Genomic DNA, 19957 nt, shown 5'->3' with positions numbered 1-19957 from the left:
TAAAGAACTGGGGAGCAAGAGTATAGGAAAATATCATGTTTTATTAAATAAACTCACAGCTTTAAATGGATTCTTTGTTTTCCACTATTGTGAGGACTGAATGAATTATATATAAACACCTAAACCTAGCATATGCTATTTAATAACTTAGTTATTAGCATTACTATTCCAAATGTACCTTAATTTAACCAGCCTTCAACTGCTAAACATTTACTTTCAGTCTTTTGCCACAACAATGTTGCAACAAATATCCATGTACAAATATTCATTTTGTGTATACATGTTATCTGAATTTACTATACACATTTCTGTTTTTTAAAAATACTGTTATATTTTAAAGTGTTGGTGAGGATATGGAGAAAAGAGAACCCTCATACACTGTTAGTGGGATTGCTAACTGGTGCAGCCACTATCGAAAAACAGTTTGGAGGTTCCTCAAAAAAATTAAAAACAGAACTAACTTATGGCCCAGCAATTCCACTCATGTGTATGTATCCAAAGAAATCCAAAACACTAATTCGAAAAGATATATGCACCCTTGTGTTCTTGCAGCACTATTTACAATAGCCAAGATATGGAAGCAACCAAAGCGCCCATCAATAGACAACTGGATGAAGAAGATGTGGTACATATATACAATGGAATATTACTCGGCTATAAAAAAGAATCAAATCTTATCATTTGCAACAACATGGATGGACCTAGAGGGTTTTACGCTAAGTGAAATAACTCAGAGAAAGACAAATACCACATGATCTCACTTATATGTGGAATATAAAGAACAGAATAAACGAACAAACAAAATAAAAACAGACTCATAGAGAACAAAGATGGTTGTCAGAGGGGAAGAGGGTTGGGGAGCTGGGTGAAAAAGGTGAAGGGGTTAAGAAATACAAATTGGTAGTTATAAAATAGTCATGGGGATATAGAGTACGACACAGAGAATATAGTCAATAATGTTGCAACAGCTATGTATACCACCCGGGTGTACTTGACTAGTCAGGGGAATCACTGCATAAATCATATAAATGTCTAACCACTATGCTGTATGGCTGAAGCTGATATAATATTGAAAGTCAATTGTAACTAAAAAAAATAATAAATTTTAAAAAGAGAAAAAATATTGCTATATTTTAGCTTGATGTAAAATCAGAAAAAGCAATGTAGTACATGGGTCTTAACAATAAAGATACACTGATATAAGCAATATACATCTACTTTTCTCAAAAGACCTATCAAACTTGATATTACAAGGATTTTAATAATTTAATGTTCTGCTCTCATTTCAAACAAAATGATTTATACAAAATAAAAGATTAACAGCTTTTACACAGTTCTAAAAACAATGTAAAGAAAAACACTAAGATCCCAATATATAAGTTGGTAGATAACAAGTAGATAATTCATGAAAGAAAATTTATTAAGCATTCAAAAAGTAGTTCAACATCTTAATAATTAATTTTTAAAATGAAAATGACTGTGGTGGTTTAAAATGTACATAAATTCTTCAATATGCCTTCCTTCCTTCAAAAATGGATCCTAACTCCCTTTCTCCTTAAGTGTGTGCAAGGCTGGCGTCATAGGTGTGCAATCTGTTCCAAGCTTAAAAGAGCCCTGAGCTTGGTTTAATGTTCTATTTACTGTCTTAAAATTCTTGTTTTGAACAAAGAACATGTATTTCCATTTTGCACTAGTTCCAGCAAATTACATAGCCAGTCCTGAGTATGGACTAGATTTAGTGACTTGCTTAGTAATGAATAGAATGTGGTAAATTGACTGAGACTATTTCAGAAAAGCCATTGTAGTCGCCTCCTTGCTCTTTCTCATTGGTCACTCTATCTAAGGGAAGCCCTTTGTTATTTCCAGAGGACATCAAGCATCCTTCTGGAGAGGTCCAGTCAAGCCTTAGGTGACTGCAATCCTGGTTGACATCTTGTCTGCAACTTCATAACAGATCCCAAGTCAGAAGCGCCCAGCTATGTTCTCCAAATCCTAACCTCAAGAAACTGAGATAATATTTGTTGTTTTGAGCAACTAGGCTTTAGGGTAATTTGTTAAGCAGTAATAGATAACTAATACAATACCAAATATTGGCAAAGTGTATAGTGAAATAGATACTGCTGGCATCCAAAGTATATACTGCTGGTAGAAATGTACATTGATGCAAGCTTTAAAATAAGTTCATACTCTTTAGCATTAAATTTATAAAAATCTAAGAAAAGACTAAAAACATAAAGATAGAAAAAGTTTATAGAAGCTGTTCATTTTAGTTTTATTTAGAGTAGCCCCAAATAGAAACAACCTAATTGCCTCAAAATAGGGAAGTAAAATATATATACATGAACAATCTTAAAGTCATTAAAGATTAGGTATGATTACAAAATAAGCAATTTTCCATATTACGAAGTTATGTGTAAAAGAACAGAAAATTATTAGGAACACCCTAGTTCATTTTTTAAAAATTCATTAAAAGCTACCAGAAAATATACCAATGTTAAATATTTTCTTATCATTTTACTTCTATTATCATCTAATTTTTAATGTTTCTTTTTTAAATAAAAATAAGCAGGGATTCTATAAACAAGATAATGAAAAAATACATTTCAATTTAGTGACGCTAATCATCTTCCTGAAATAAGTGAGAAAAATCTCTAAAGAAAAATTTGTTTGTGAGTGGCACTCCAGATTTTGGGTAAGATGTACTTACCCAAAAGAAAATTTTCTGGCTTCCAAATAGATCTGATTGATCAGTTCTCGAGTTGGTGCTACAATAATACACTCTGGTTCCTGCAGTTCTTTAAAACGACTAGCAGTTATTCCATCACGCATCATATGAGCCAAAATTGGCAAGAGAAAAGCTGCCTAGAAGTTAAATTGCATAATTTACAAATTTATAATACACCATCCTTCTCCCTGTGGAAACCTATTCCTCATGCCCTTATAGCCTTTAGAGTCTCCTTCCATCTTGGTGGTAAATTTAAAATGAGAAAGGAAAACAATTTTTTTACTTCAGTAAATTTTTAACATTTAGCTCTTATGTTTATATTATACAAATTGTTTAATAAAGTTAATCTACCCTATCAAAATATTTTTAGTCAAGAAAAAAACATACCCATGGATACTAAACAAATTAAGGAACATTAACTTATTTGTAGAGGGAAATGTAGCTCTAACTTCATGGAAATCACTGCATTTAGCAGCTATTCTGAATGAGTCCTTTTGGGGTAATAATAAAATTATCACTCAGAATGTATGACAAAGGTGGTCCACAAGCAGGGTAAGTAACGTCCAATATTTAATCATTTGGATTACTAACCACATCGCCGTTATTGAAATTACATCTGGCAAGACAAATAGTTTTCTCATTAAACAAATAAGACACTAAAATCTACCTCCAAAACTATGTTTAAGTTGTACTTCAGCTGCTGTATTACACAGTTCACCTATTTCCCCTTTGACTCTACCATGTAGGTTGACTACGACTAAACCCAAGATTCTATGATTTTGGAAACTATGGTCTTTAAGACTCAACTCATAGAACCCTATTCAATAGAAAAATCCCACAGATTCGTCCTAAAACTAATCTGGTCTCATCAGAGTTCTTTTGGAGTTAGCATAACCCGAGGTCACTTCATACAGCTATGCAATGCATACAGCTATTTCTCATTTTGACTCCAAAACTGTATCATAAATTATTACATAAATTATTTTCTCCCTTTCTGTTTTATAACCTCTGGTGCTTTAACGTTCAATCATTTTATTATAGATACTACCATGTTCCAGAAGAAGTTGAACACACTTAGAAACGGATTAAACATTTACTAGCTGCAAAACTACTCTAGAAATAGTCCAAAATTCTTTTTTCAGAAGTACACAAACCTCGATAAAACCAGAAATCAGAAGTAAAAACATGAATATTTATTACAGTTCACTGAAATTATCTACAAACCTATAATCCAACAAAAGAGATTCAAGTGACTTGGTAAGAATCAAAGTTCAAAAAACATTAACAATTTGAAAATAGGGCAGAATACATGTGAGAAAATGACTTACAGTTTTTCCAGATCCTGTTTGAGCACAAGCCATCAAATCGCGTCCTGCTAGTATAATAGGAATACTATACTTTTGCACAGGAGTAAGCTTAGTATAACCAGCTTTTGCAATGTTTTTATTCAGTGTCTGACAGAGATTAGCTTCTTCAAAAGTCTAAAAGTGGGGGAGGGGGTAATTAAATTCCATGTATCATATGAAGATCATTCATAAACATATTCCATTTGAGTTAGTTTCAAGTTTTTGTTAATTCCATTTTATATACTAAAGTTACTTTACTAATATGCCCCCACTCAAAGTAACATCCAGAACCTGTATGTTATTACTTGATAGAATTAAGGAGTAGACAGTGATTCTAAAAACACTTTTTCTGCCCCCTTAAAACTTGTGAGATACAAATAAATCTGACCAGTAACAGTGGCTCATAATCAATGGGATTGTGAGCTCCCCGACTCCTTAGTAAAGCACTCCCCTAAGACACACTGTCTCACATACTTAGGAAGCAGAAATCTTAAATCTCTATGAAAAGTATCATTTTTCATAAATTTAAATAAAATTTTCATCCTGGTTTGGAGAGGTGGAGATGAAACACAGTACCCTCTCTTTCAACATGGCAATTCATTCTACTGTAGATGGTAGACATGGTTCTAATTTTCCAACCTAAGACATTAGATACTGAAGATGAAATTTTCGTATTCTTTAATATCAACTTAAAGAAATATACCATATATTTTAAAACCAAAGTTTGCTGCATAATCAATACAGAAATAATTATTACACTGACCAAAATTGCTGGTGGTGCATCATGTCCAGATACTTCTACAAGAATAGTATCATATTTGTCAAAATTTATGCCTGTCTGATAATGTGCAAAGATGGAGTCTTCATCCTCAGGTGGAGGAGGTGGTATGTAAGTCACTTTTGGTCCTTGGAATTTAAATAAAAAACAGAATCTACATTACAAGGACTAGAAGGAAAATAAGAGGGAAAATCGACAAAAAGTGACAAAATCAAATTTGAAATATTGTAGAACTTTCGAATATTTACTGTTCAAGTTATCACTTCAAATGTTAAAGTTAACCCTTTTAAATATTTTGCATTTTTATTAAAATGCAATATACATTCTGTGGACCACACAAAAATTAATATACCTTGAGTGTCACCACTTTCTCCTCCTTCAGCTTCTGACTTCCAAGAATCTTAAAGGGAATCAAACCCAAAAAGAGGTAAGTGTTTTTAAAAATTGAGGGGTAAAAGAACTCTCACTATAAAAATCAAATACCTTATCTAAAGTAAAACTTACTCTTTCCAGAGCTTGTTATTACTTCTTCATTTAAACCTTTGTAACCACCTAGTAAAGAAATCCATAGTGACAATCAGTCAAGATACAAGGCTGTGCACCTCTTCATTTTAATTACGTGTCTTCCAAGAGAACAAGTTCTAAAACTGGACAGACATTTTTAAAGTCCCTTTGTACAAATAACACTTGAGACAATTAAGATAAATAGAATCTTGAACATTTTAAGTTTGCTTAGCATTCAAAATGCTGATTTTATGCAGATAACACTGTTACATATTACTGTTTTTGTTACAGCTGTTATGTCACCTAATTCCTATATTACTCAGCAAAGGAATACATTTTCTAAAAGGAACTAAAAATCCACATGTGTTGAGACGTCCCCACTACTATCTCCAGGTTCTGTGATTTCCTAGGACTCAGAATATAGTTATACTCATGGCTATGACTTATTACAGTGAAAGGATAGGGAGCAAAATCGGCAAAGGTAAAAGGTACCTGAGACAAAGTCCAGAGAAAACTAGGCACAAGCTTTCAAGAGTCCTCTCCCACTGGTGTCACACAGGACCTGCTTAATTCCCCCAGCAAGGAGTTGTGATAACACGTTGGAAATGTTGTCTACTCATCAGAGACTCAGTATCCAAGGTTTTTATGAGGGGCTGACAATGTAGCCACCTTCATGCCTGGCACATACCAAAATTCCAGACTCCCAGAAACAAAGCAGGTATTCAGCATAAACCACATTGCTGAACAAACAGTTCAGGCATAATGAGCCATTCTTACCAGTCACGGTGGTGAGAGCCCTCCCCAAATCCAACTACCCAGATGCCAGGCAAGGACCAACCTTGTAACAGGCAGGACTTAACAAACAGCAGTCAGGCCTGTTAACTCTTTTCTATACACTACCTTTCTGATCTTTAAACTACTCATGCCACTTTCAGGTACTATCACAAAACAGAGTAAATTCTGCATTAGACTTGAAAAGCTAACTAGATATAACATTTATACACGTGAGTCCGCCAATTTTCTTGTCCACAAAAAGATCTTGAAATCCTTTTTCAAACATGTGAGCCTCTGTAGAAGATATGGTTTAACTAGCCACTAATAAACTCTTTCTAAAATGAAGAATCCAAGAATCAGGGGAGAATAAATAGTTCATGGGAGCTGTAGCTTGGAATGCTTGCAGACTAATAATGTTCACCAACAATTTTTCAGAGACATCAAAAAGCTTCACTGTTTTACTAGTCAGGAAAGCATTTTAACTTTGCTATGACAGTTAAGTATCTATAACCCTGAAAAAAACTTTCATAGTACCAAATCATGTATACTGAACTTTCTTCATCCCCTATACCAAATCACATAACTATCTCATGATACAAAACATCGTTTTAATATAATAAGGGTTTGTACACATAGATATAGCTCAATCTTAAACATCTGCACAGTATCCTATTTTATGGTTATATTATTTATTAAAGTTATTTATTGATGAACTTTAGGTGATTTTCAGTTTTTACTTAAATGAAGCTTCAGTGAACAACCTTGTACATGTATTGAGCAAATATAGCTATAGTATATAATTCCTATAATGGAATTGCTGGCTTGAAGAGTATTAAATAACTCTCCAAAACAGGCTGTGCAAATATATACTCCTCAAAGTGTATAAAAGCAGTTAACAGTTACTTTTAACTTCAAAAATTAAACAGATTACAGTAATTTTAACCAAATAAAAACTCACCTCGTCTACTTCCACTGCCACCTCTGGTCTGATAAACGTCTCCATTACCTGTAAGGCATTGTTTTGTAGAATATTTAGAGAAAATACAGCTTCTCCACAAGGACATCAACCATATAGCTACTTCTACTCAAATATTGAGTAATTGCTCATGATTCCTAGTCCCTTAATCCATCTATCTCTTAAGTCTACATTATATTTAAACTTCTTTCTCATCTGAACATTTGTTTAAAGACTTCATTTTTTAGAGCGGTTTTAAGTTCACATCAAAATTGGTCAGAAGGCACAGAGATTTCTCATGTACACCACTGATCCCATACCAGCATACGCTACCCCACTATCCGCAACCCCCACCAGTTGGTACATTTGTTACAACTGATGAAACTACAGCGACATCATAATCACATAATCAAAGTCCATAGTTTACATTAGGTTCATTCATGGTGTTGTACATTCTAAGGGTTTAGACAAATACATAGTGACATGTATCCATCATCATAAAGTATTTTCACTGCCCTAAAATCCTCCATGCTGTGCCTATTTATCCCTCCCCACTAACTCCTGGAAACCACTTATCTTTTTACCCTTCTCCATAATTTTTCCTTTTCCAGAATGTCACATAGTTGGAATAATGTAGTATCTAGCCTTTTCAGATTGACATATTTCCTTTAGTAATATATGCATTAAAGATTCCTCCATATTTTTCATAGCTTGGTAGCTCATTTCATCTTAGTGCTGAATAATATCCCATGTACCACAGTTTATTTACCCATATTTGAGCATTCATCAACAATTGTTCTTATTTTTTTCACTTTCTCCTCAAATCTCCTAACTCGCAATCCTTCCTTCGAAACCAAAGCAAATTGCATTTTACTTCCTCTAATTAAAAGTATAATTTACACCTCAAATTAACTGGTGTTAAGAGAGAAGAAATAATCCACAGTGTACAAATTTTATAAGGGACGCAAACTTGTCCATCTATTTTTGCCTACAGATCTAAAAAGCAGAGAAAATCATAAACCAATCTAGTATATGTGTACTTAAACATATATATTAGGTTTACTAATCCTAGAGCTGAAAGCATATATAAATGATTAGTATTCAGTAATAAATTCTATTTCTCACCTGAGCCACTTAAAGCTGGTCTTCTGGATCCAAAAGGGCCACCAATGCGCTGTGTCCCCTCATCTTGTTCACATTCACTATCTAGATTTGTAGATTATAAAATTAGACTATGTCACTTTTAAGAAGTTTTTAAATCATGCAGTAAAAAGAAATAACCAAGTTATAGTGCCAGAAGTTAAAAGATGTGGGATAAATTAAGTTTAACAGGAATCACAATGAGTATTTTTCTAAGTATTGCACAAAGGATTCTCCACCAATTATTTCCTTCAATTACAAATTACTTCTTCTAAATTGTTATTCAAATTCATTTATAAAAGGACCAATGCTATGCCAAAATATGATATAAGCAAAAGTTAAATCACCCCCAAAAAAGTAGCATGGTTACCAGAAACCTCGCATGGCTTCATCTCACTGCTTATTCTCCAGAATAGCAAGCACCCTTTGCACCCACCATTGTCAAATCAAACCTTACCAGTCATGTACAGCAATTTTCCAGGTCCCTATTCTTTTTTAAAGTAACCATTCTGCTACCACTAATCTGCTACACATCTAGTAAATCACTATTACAAATTTATGTTTTTAGCTTCAAAACCACTATCTGTCCTCTTCTGCTAAGAGATACATGCAACCCAACAGTGACTTCTGAAGACAGTATCTTAGCTCCAAGGAAAGATGGCTGGAGGAATTCAAGGTAGGAAGCTACACTGGTGAAAGAAGGTATATTGGTAAATAGAGCCATAGAGAAGGCCACATACTTAAAAGGTCAGCTACATTATCAAGGCTTTAAAACAACAGTATTTAACATTAAAAACTAAGTCACACAGTCTTCTAAAAAGATTCACATATCCCAACTTAACCAGTATGCAATTACATATGTGTCTAAAAAATAATATGAACACTATCGGTGATTATGTACAGCCACTGTACTAAGCTATTCTGATATAATCCTCATAACGACCTTACGTGATAGGTGTTATTTTTAATCGTTTCCTTCTTAATGAAGCACACAATTTGCAATGCGCTACTAACTTGGACTTCCTAGACCCAGTCCTCCACGGCCTCTTCCACCTCTTCTGGATGAGCCTGCAGCTTCTGAATCATTTCCATCTTGATAACCTAAAATATTAAAACACACACACAAAAACAACACACAAAAAAACAACAAAGAAATCTTGGGGATCCAGTGGCCAGATTTAACTTAATCCTTGCATAATTCAATGATGTTAAATATTTTGAGGCATTAATTATTTTAGATAGTTACCAAAATGAAATGCCATATTGACCTGTTAATGTTCAACTTTACTAATGTAAGTAGATATGGCTACAATTAAAAAAGAAAATTCCACTGCTTGCTTTAGGAATCAAAACTAAAAATGACTAAAAGGAAAAAGTGTCACTTGTAAAATACTGAAAGTTGCCACAATTGCACCATTAAAAGGATTTGCACAATCCACAAAAGGATCAAACTAGTCTATGCTTATATTTGCTCCCCATAAAACATAGTAAACATCATACTTTCAAAACACAGACATACAAGCACTTACAAAGTCAGATTTCCTGTTATAAACAATACATTTTTAACTCAACTGAATACCAAAACTTCAGTAGAAACAGTTCAAGTAAAATGTGATCCCACCTACGACAGAATGAGATCAATTCAAAACCAAAACGCTAAGTGGGTAGGAAATTTTAAAAATTGAGATTGTTTTTGAACTTGCAACTATTTACACTTAAAGAAACTGATCAATAAAGGTAAAAATTCTACATATGATTATTTCTTGATACTCGATTATACGTATTTTTAAAGCCTATTTATAAAACGGGGCAGAACTAATTCAAAGTAGATTCACAGTTATGCATCTATTATCTACCTACACCTTACAAAGCACTCCTCAATTTAGCAACAATTTGTTTATCAACACTTACACCCACTTCTTTATTCTAAATTATTTATTTGTGCCTCTTTATCTTTCAAGAAACCTTGTCAGAACTTCTCTCTTCAAGAAAGTATATCTTTTTCATCCGCTTTTCTTATTTTTAGGTATGTTATTTTCGTGTGTGTATGAATAAAAGAATGTATAAAACATATGTAAGTTTAAAATAAAATGAAAACCTATAGACCCACCACCCAGTTTAAGACTAAAATGTTCCCAATACCTTTGTCATCCATGCTTGTCTTTTGCCCTATGTTTCCCTCCTTTCCCCTGGGAACCACCCCGGACCCAACCAATATCCTGAATTGTTTTTCATTGCCTTGGTTTTATTTTAATTTTACCAACTATGTACTTACCTTTTCTCAACATATTGTTTAACTTTGTTTTTAAGCTTTAATGTATAATGGAATCATACAGAATATATTCTTCGCCGTTTCTTTTATAACCTTTGTTTTTGTTGCTATGTGAAACTGTACTTCATTCACTTTTACTGCTGAGTAACACTCCATTGTATCTGTTAGTATTTCTTTTGTCTATCATCTTTTTCACTTCCTCTAATGAGTTTTCTTCTTTCTTTTTTAAAGTGAACACTAAGGCACTAATTTCTTTCCTAAATGGATGCATTTTAGACTATAAAATTGCCTTTAAAAGCTAACTGCTTTAGCTACATCCCATAAATTTTGATGTTCTGTTTTTACTGTCAGTTTTAAATATTTCATTATTTCCATATAAATTATTATTTATAAACTGAGAAACTCAGCTTCCATACCACAAGGGTTAGGCTTTTTGCTATTGATTTCTACTTTTATTGTATTTTAACAAGAGGATCTGGTCTTGATATAAATTCTATGGTGTATTTTGTGACTTCCTTTTGGCCGTAATAAATGATCAAATTGAATGTATTTTCCATTTGCTGAAAAAGAATATGTAATTTGCCATTTGGGGGTGTATTATTCCAAACTGGAATATTAAATTAAGCTCAGCAACTGGTATTGAAATCTATAGTCTTACTTCTGTTCTGCTTGGGCTATCAGTTTTTGAAGGGAAAATGGTGTAAATCTAGGATTAATAAGGGTTTAAGTAGGATTTGCAAAGTTTTCTTGTATGTTTTTGCTTTATATGTGTTAAGAATATGTTGTTAGATTCAAACCATGCTCAGAACTGTAATGTCTTCCCAGTGAACATGTCTTTCATTATTAATTATCACTAATATGTGTGCCTCAGAGTATATTTTATCTCCTGTTTCTATACCAGCTTCTTTTGGTTATTAGACTGACATTTTTTTCTCTTTATTTTCAGTTCTTCACTGACATATATTTACATATATTATGATTACTCATATAAGGATTTTTATTTCTACCATTTTATGTTGTATTTTATCTTTACTGTTTTTTAATGCTTTTTGTTGTCCTTTCTGTCCTATTAGATGTCCCCAAACGCTGTACTTTATTTTATGCTTTTACTGATATTCTTTAATTTCACCATGAATATTTTAATTATTTTCAACCTAAACTCCTTCCTACAAAGCCCTGTCCTTCTATTGGATTTCCTCCATTAGTAAGTTATACTTTTTATTTTACCCTTTTTTGATTACCTTTCAATTTTACCATAATTAAGAAATCTTTAAATGAGTTTCTATTCTCCTTCCTACTAAGCTAGCAAAACAACTTAAGTCTTTTCTTTGATAGTATTTCAGTTCTTTCATGTTTCTAAAACCCCTTAATTAGTCATCATTATTGCTAGCTTATACAGTCAATACTTATTTAGGGTTATCAATACGTTTACCAACTTAAAAATTTTTATTTACTTATTTTGGCTCATCATTGCTTTTCACTCCTTTTTCCTATTCAGTTTCCTTCTTACTTATAGAAATGATTTAATACTTCTTTCCTCCATGGTCTGAAAGTACTACATACCATTTTTATCTAAATGGTATTATTTCTCTCTGACACCTAAATTATATGAATACAAGTACACCAATAGGATTTAGAGCTATTCCCCTCAGAATTCTGAATTCTACTATAATTTGATCTCTACCTTTATGGAATAAAAAAGTTCTGCTCTCAATCTAGTTTTTACAAGTGGATCTGGCTTTTATTTTCTCTGCTAGTTTTAAAGATCTTTTTATCTTCATAATGTTGTAATTTCAATACATGCACAAGGGTGTGAATTTGCTCTGATTTAATTTGCTCAGAATTCTTATACCTCTTTATCTCTGGAAAAGTCTAATCTATCTCTGAATAGTCTCGTTTTCTCTCCTTCCCTTCCCTCAATTTTCTCTGTTCTTTCCTCAGAAGATATTTAAACACATGTTGGAATAACAGGACTTCTTAGTCTATCTTCCATATCTGTTAATGGTGTTCTTGTGTTCCATTTCCAAATTTAGAGAATTTCCTCTGATCTATCTTTGGATTTATTTATTCTATTCATCTGTATTAAATGTTTAATCCATCCATCATGTTTTTAATCACTCTGTTCTTTTCTGTTCCTTTTCAAACCTACCTTCTCTGCTGAGCCGATGACTACATGATGCCTCAGTAGCTCTGGTATCTACAGCTTAATAACTCCACACACAGCAGCAACTCAAATATCTAAATGAACTTGCTCTTTGTAAAAGTAATTGTAATAGAATATTCTATGCTTTCCTGAGTTATAGAAATATTTCAATATTTACCCTTTAACTATCACTTTTCGAAAGATAATATTAACGTATTTTTTAAAGTGACATGAGTCCTCTTATGAGGTATATTCCGCATTTCATAAGGGAGAGCTGACAATCTCTTACAGTCTTAAAGACGGGTAACAATCTCAGGAAAACAAATGAGTCAAAAAAAGATCTTTATGTTTCTATAAAGATCTTTTTTTCATTTAAAGAAGCTACTCACCATAAATTTAGCAAGGTCACCAAACCTTTAATATACAAAAGTCAATTTATTTCTATATATTAGCAAACAATTGTAAATTTTTAAATGATATGGATTACTGACATCAACAAAAATGGCAAAGTAAGGAAATCCAAAATGTGCTTCTCCAAAAAAAAAGAAAAAATGGGCACAAATATGTCAGAATTAACGTTTTCCAAACTCTGAAAATTAATCAAAGACTTGCAGCAGCTTCAGAGAACCACTTTTTTAAAGACTGATATCTGTAAGAATAGCTAACTTTGTGGCATATTTTAACTTATTCCAGTCCCACGCCCTGGCAATTGCACTTCTAGGTATATACCCAAAACATGCAAAAGCTGGGACTCAAATAGATAATGGTATATGTGTGTTTATGTGTTCTTCACAACAGCCAAAAGAAGTAAAAACCCTAGTGTAAATCACCAGATGAATGGATAAATAATATACGGTATATACATACAACGAAATCAAAGGTAGTTCTAATACATGCTTCAACCTGGATGAACACGGAAAACATTATGCTAAATATATTAGACCAGATACAAAAGGGTAAATATTGTATGATTCCACTTGTATGAAATATTTAGAAAAGACAAATTCATAGAGAGCACAGAATAAAGGTTAGCAGAGACTGAGAGGAAGAAGGTGTGGGAAGTTATTGCTTAATAGATACAGATTTCTGCTTGGGTGTTAAAAAAACTTGCGGAACTAGATAGTGGTGACAATTGCACAACACTGTGAAGATATTTAAAGCCACTGAATTTTATATATTTATAGATAAAACGGCAAATTTCACATTATCATTTACCACAATAAAAAAGAGCTGAAAATTTCCCAAATTTGATGGAAAATATTAATCTACACATCCAAGAAGCATAATACATTCCAAGTAGGATAAATCTAAAGAGATTTACACCTACACATGTCAATATAAAACACAAACAAATGGTGCTGGGACAACTAGGTATCTACAAGCAAAAGAATTAAGTTGGATCTCTACCTCATACCATATTCAAAAATGAACTGAGAATTGATCAAAGACTTAAAGAGCAAAAACTGTAACATTCTTAGAAGGAAACAGGTGAAAATCTGCATGACCTTGGACTATGCAAAGGTTTTCTAGGTATGACACCAAAAGCACAAGGAAAAAAAGAAAAAATAGATAAATTGGACTGCATTAAAATTTAAAACTTTTGTGCTTCACAGAATATCAAGAAAGTGAGAAAACAACCCACAGAAAGGGAAAAAATATTTTCAGATCACACATCTGATGACACTTGTATCACGAATACATAAGCTTAATTATTAAAATAATAAAAAAGACAACCCAATTTTTTTAAATGGGAAAAGGATTTGAATAGACATTTCTCCAAAGAAGATATACAAATAGCCAATACACACAGGAAAAGCTGTTCAACATCAAAGTAATCACCAAATGCAAATCAAAAGTACAATGATATGCCACTTTATACCCACTACAGTGGCTACAATTAAAAAGACAGACATTAATAAGCATTGGTTAGGATGTGGAGAAACTGAAATTCTCATACATTATAGGTGGGAATGTAAAATGGTGTAGCTGCTATGGGAAACTATTTTGACAGTTCCTCAAAAAAATTGAACATAAGAATCACCATAAGACTCTCCTAGGTATATAAATCCATAAAAATAAAAATATATGTTCACACAAAACATATACACAAATGTTTACAGTAGTATTAGTCATAACAGTTCCACAGTGGAAACAACCCAATGTCCATCAGCTGATGAATAAACAGAATGTGGTATATCTATACAGTGGAATATTATTCAGCCATAACAAGGAATGAAGGAAGTACTATCACAAGCTACAAAATGAATGAACCTTGAAAATATCATGCTAAGTGAAAGAAGCCAGACACACAAGACCACCTATTATATCATTTAATTTATATGTAATGTCCAGAATTTGCTAATCCATAACTACAGAAAATAGATTAACTATAGAAAATAGATTAATGGTTGCCAGAAGATGTGGGAAGAGGGGAAACAGGACTAATTGCTGAAAGGCACAGGGTTTCTTTTTGGGGAAAGGGAAATGTTCTGGAATATCATAGTGGTGATAGTCACACAACATAGTAAATATACTTAAAACCACTGAAGTATATACTTTAAAATGATTAAATTTATATATGTGGTTTAAACAAACAAAATATGAATCACAAAATATCAAATACTCAGGTACAGAAAGATGTATAAGGTCTCTATAGTGAAAACCACAAAACATCGCAAGGAAAAAAATGAAAGACCTAAATAAATGGGGATATTCATAGATTTGAAGACCAATATTGTAAAAATGTTCAGTCTCCCCAAATTACTCTACAGGTTCAATACAATCCCATTAGGTTTTTCTCTAGGAATAGATAATTCTAAACATCATATGAAAATGCAAAGGATTAAGACTAAATCAGGTTACTTTTGAAGAACCAACTTGAAAGACTTACACAACCAGAAAGCAGGACCCTCTTATAAAACTACAGTAAACGGTCTATATGACAATGGTGTAAAAATAGAGAAACTGACCAATGGAATGGAAATAAATCCAGAAACAGTCCACATATATACTGCCACCTAATTTAAGACAAAGGCAGCTATGTAATGTAGAGTGGCAGGAACAGTCTTTTCAATAAGGGATACTGAATCAACTGGACATCAATATGGGGGGAAATGTACCTTGATCCCAACCTTATACCATATACAAAAAAAAAATTCCAGACTAATTACAATCTGAATGTGGAACCTAAAAAGATAAAGTTTTAAAAGGAAAATAGAAAAGAATATTTTTATGACTTTAGAGGGAGCACAGAGTTCTTGAAAAGGAGGGAAAAAAAGCGCTAACAATAAAAGACAAGACGGATAAACTGGACTTGATTAAAATGAGGGCTTCCAATATGAGGGGCATACAGAAATTACCTGTACTATTCTTGTAAATTTTCTGTAAGTTTTAAATTATTTACAAATAGAAAGGTAAAAATAAAGACGCCCAACATTAAAGCGGGCAAAAGACTTGAATAGGTACTACACAAAAGATGATGTCCAAATGGCCTATCAACATACGAAGCACTGCACATTTCAGCAGTCCATCAAGGAAATGAAAATTAAAACCACAATAGGATACACCACCACACACTTAGCAGAATGGTTAAAATAAAAGAAAATACCAAATATTGGTGAGGATATGGGAATCATAGTATATCTACTTGGAAAACATTTGACAAGAGCTATTAAAGCCAAAAATATACACAACTTATGACCCAGCAATTCTACTTCTGAATATATACAATGTCACCAACAGAAATGCACTAGCAGGTTCACAGGAGTAGTTTCAAGATTGCCCAAAACTGAAAGAAATCCAAATGTCCATCATCAGCAGAAGAGTAGAATAACAAAATCACTATTTGTATAGCAGTGATAATGATCTACAAAGCAATCAACAATATGAATAAATCTGACAAATAAATTAAGCAGAAGCTGGACACAAAAGAGTACCTATTGTATGATTCCATTTATATTAAGTACAAAAACAGACAAAATTAATCTACGCTGCTAGAAGTCAGAATAGAGTTTAACTTTGGGGGGGATGTCTAGTGATTGAAAATGAGCTTAAAGGGGGGCTTTTATTATGCTAGTTACTTGTACTTTTTGATCTGGATTCTTGTGAACACATTTCACTATGGTGTGTTCAGTTAGTGAAAAAGCACTGGGCTATACATTTATGATATGTGCCCATGTCTGGTGCTATATCATGTCATACTTCAATATAAACCTAGATACACTTATATTAACAAATATACCTCGATTTACTGAGTGACCACCCTCAAATGTATACATCAATAGACAACAGAAATCAAGGAAACCCTGAAAAATGACTGTCCCTGCTAGACACCTTATTAGTCAATAAGCCAGATTCAAGCACAAAGAGCTGCAACTGGCTTTTGATATCACCACTTAAATATGAATTAAATTGATTTAAAGAAAATATAATAGTGAGGAACATGTTCACTATTCTGCAGAAAACAACCACAACTGTAAATAAAAGCAATGTTTTACAAACATTAAGTGTCAAAAAACTGCTTGTTAAAGGGGGAGGGAAGGAATACTGAAGAGTCATCCGGTTTTTTTTCCTTATCTAAACCTTTTCCCCATCATTACACAGCTCCCTGCAATTAAAATGATTCAATTAATGAGACATATAACCATCCCTCATTCACCTCCAAACTCCTACCACCTCACATCCCTAACAAGGCTATAGTGAAATCCACAGCAAGTCCCAGCTTCACAAGGGAGGGCCTGCTATTTGACAAGCTAACTAATGAGCAAGGAAAAAGGATGTCCTCAAATTGCAGCAAAAAACACTGCTGTATCTGATTACTATGTAATAAACTTTTTATCACATGTAGATTTGCACATCTGTAGCAATTTTATAAATTCAGTATAGTTTTTTTTGCTATTTTAACATGTCTGCCTATAGATAAGAATTAAGCATGACACTTTTTATATCACCTCAAGTCAACTTCATTAGATGCAGGATTAGCAGAGTATGGTGGAGTACTGCTAGACTTGAAAAAAAAGTAATCTGCAATTTCTTCCCTCTCCCACATCTCCAATTATGTCCTATTCAGAGACATCCCAGATCATCTATATTGTGACTGACCAAGATTCACAGTTACAGTCCCACCTCTGTACTTCATGGCACATTCTGGAGATCTTAGAGGAAAAAAAAAAAAAATCCAGTGACAGCAGAAAGTAGGAGGAACACCTACTGAATATTCACCCAAGCATTAAAAGCATAAAAGATATGCCAAAGTATTTTTCTTCAAAGGTTTGCACCACCAGAATTTCTCTTTCTTTCATCTCTGCCAAAATCAGTTTTGTCAGTTTAGTATCTCTATCATAAGTACAAATTGTTCAAAAATGTGGTCCTTACCTCCTCTCTTAGAAAACCCTCTGTTCCGTGTTTGATTATCTTCACAGTCATTGTAAGCCTCTTGAATAAAAATTTAACATGTGAGTAACATCGAAATAATTAACTAAATAATTAAATAATTAAGATGTAATATCAAAAAATAGTACTGTATCACCATGTTGTACATCTGAAACTAATATATACGTCAACTGTAATTGAAAAATAAAAAATTATAATTTTAAAAATTATTTTTAAAATACATTTTAAAAGAGTCAAAAGATATATTAGTAAGAAAACTATTTTCATAAGTTAAAAATATAAACAATTACTGAAATAATTTTAAGAGAAATGTAAAGACATTATTCAGTTTATTCCCTATACAAATCACCTAATATAGCTAAATATTAAGTGGTGAGTATATAATTGAGAACCCATTATTTGCCAAGTGCTAGACACAAGCCAAAAAAATAAGAATTTCATAAATGTCAATTTGACTAAAAATAGTTTCAGAAATATCTAAACTATTAAGCAGTCAAGTGGTTTTCAAATGTGGGCCATAGATCACTAGAAACACATGACTATTCTTTTTATGTCATCATTATTTCTGCAATTTGCCTTTTTAATAAACCTGAAGCATTAGTGTTTGTAAAAATATAAGCAAACTTTTCCCCATTCATACTAATGAAAAAATTGGGGATATCCTGGCTTTTCTGTTTTTAACGATGTTATCAAGTAACATTACCAGGGTTTCTAAAGAGGCATGAGGATCACGACCTGGAAAGAATACCTGGAAAGTTGATTAAAAATAAAGTCCTGGGACCCAAGCCCAGAGATATTTATTTTGAAAGTGTAAAATGACAGAAAGGAATAAGTGATTTTTCAAAATTGAAAATTATATGTTATTAATATAGGTTTTAGTAATAACTGTAAGCTTTCTAGAGTATTTCAACAAAGCCATGTTTGGAAAATACAGAGATGGCTTCAAGGGATCTTTATATATGTCATTAATGTTTAATATATGAGACCTTTATTCAGTGATGACATCAAGTAGCTAAACTGGTGAGAAGCTATCAGTTAAGTTCCTGTGCAAAAGTACTAATCTATTTAACAATTAATATTGTTTAACAATAAACAACCAAAGCTCTTATTGCGGGTGCCTATTTGAGCAAAAGTCAACTGACAAATATTCCTCAAGAGCCATCTAATATCAAGACAACTTTCTTAGAAGCAGGATTTAACAATACTACAAGGGGCTGAATAGGAAAGAATTTTGGAAAGAAGGTTATCCCGGAAATAATGACGATAGCTAACATTTGATACTTTATAGCAGAAAAATCTATGAATAATTTGAGACCTGTCAAGGAGAAGTAAGTCTCACATTATCTTCAGCCAATTATTCCCCTAAAACAAACCTATAGTTATTTTGGCTACACTGGGAATTAAAATAGGTTAATGAGATTAGGAGAAATTGGATGAAAAGTAAGATACATTAGGAGAAGAAGGGTGAAGGAAACCCTCTGTACTGTTTTTGCAACTTCACTTGAGTCTTAACCTATTTCAAAATAAAAAGTTACATATATTATCTCTGTAAAGTTAGAAAGTAAAGCCAAGCACAAACAAAAATGAGATAACGATCCCAAGATTAGTGACAACCTATTATGTAAAAAAATAACAACGCATACAGAACTTATTATGTGTCTGGCACCATTCTAAATGAATTACATGTATTAGCTTTTCAGATCCTCATAAAAACCTTGTGAGGTGGGTATTATCTTCATTTTGTAAATGGAGAAAATGAAATACAGAGAAGTTCAATATATTTTTCAGAAAAACACAACTGACAGGAGGAGGAGGATCTGGGTCCCAAACTTAGGGTGTCCACGTCCAAAATCTGAACTCCTTATCACTACATGATACCAGCTAGGGGAAAGTAGATTGCAGGGAAAATAGCAATCACAAAACTCTATG

At 32.7% G+C, this 19957-nt stretch overlaps 1 protein-coding gene across 5 annotated transcripts in view; it reads right to left on the bottom strand.

Moving 5' to 3' along the window:
- The window catches only part of DDX4 (DEAD-box helicase 4), a 51386-nt gene that overhangs the window by 14101 nt on the left and 17328 nt on the right, over nucleotides 1–19957 (bottom strand). For 2 of the 5 annotated variants that reach the window (XM_088796372.1, XM_088796376.1), the window contains 9 exons: nucleotides 18011–18070; nucleotides 9237–9323; nucleotides 8208–8288; nucleotides 7086–7133; nucleotides 5354–5401; nucleotides 5202–5249; nucleotides 4835–4977; nucleotides 4054–4206; nucleotides 2708–2862 (listed from right to left, as the gene is read on the bottom strand). In XM_088796372.1, the coding sequence (XP_088652498.1) occupies nucleotides 2708–2862; nucleotides 4054–4206; nucleotides 4835–4977; nucleotides 5202–5249; nucleotides 5354–5401; nucleotides 7086–7133; nucleotides 8208–8288; nucleotides 9237–9323; nucleotides 18011–18070 (823 nt within the window). The remainder of the gene's footprint in view (nucleotides 1–2707; nucleotides 2863–4053; nucleotides 4207–4834; nucleotides 4978–5201; nucleotides 5250–5353; nucleotides 5402–7085; nucleotides 7134–8207; nucleotides 8289–9236; nucleotides 9324–18010; nucleotides 18071–19957) is intronic. The other 3 variants (XM_088796373.1, XM_088796377.1, XM_088796374.1) reach the window with 3 other exon arrangements.

The sequence above is a fragment of the Rhinolophus sinicus genome, chromosome 3 (assembly GCF_057876585.1).
Source record: "Rhinolophus sinicus isolate RSI-liver-muscle chromosome 3, RSI-T2T, whole genome shotgun sequence".
NCBI lineage: Eukaryota > Metazoa > Chordata > Mammalia > Chiroptera > Rhinolophidae > Rhinolophus > Rhinolophus sinicus.
Note: the sequence above shows the minus strand (reverse complement) of the source record. Positions and strands in the feature narration are given on the sequence as shown.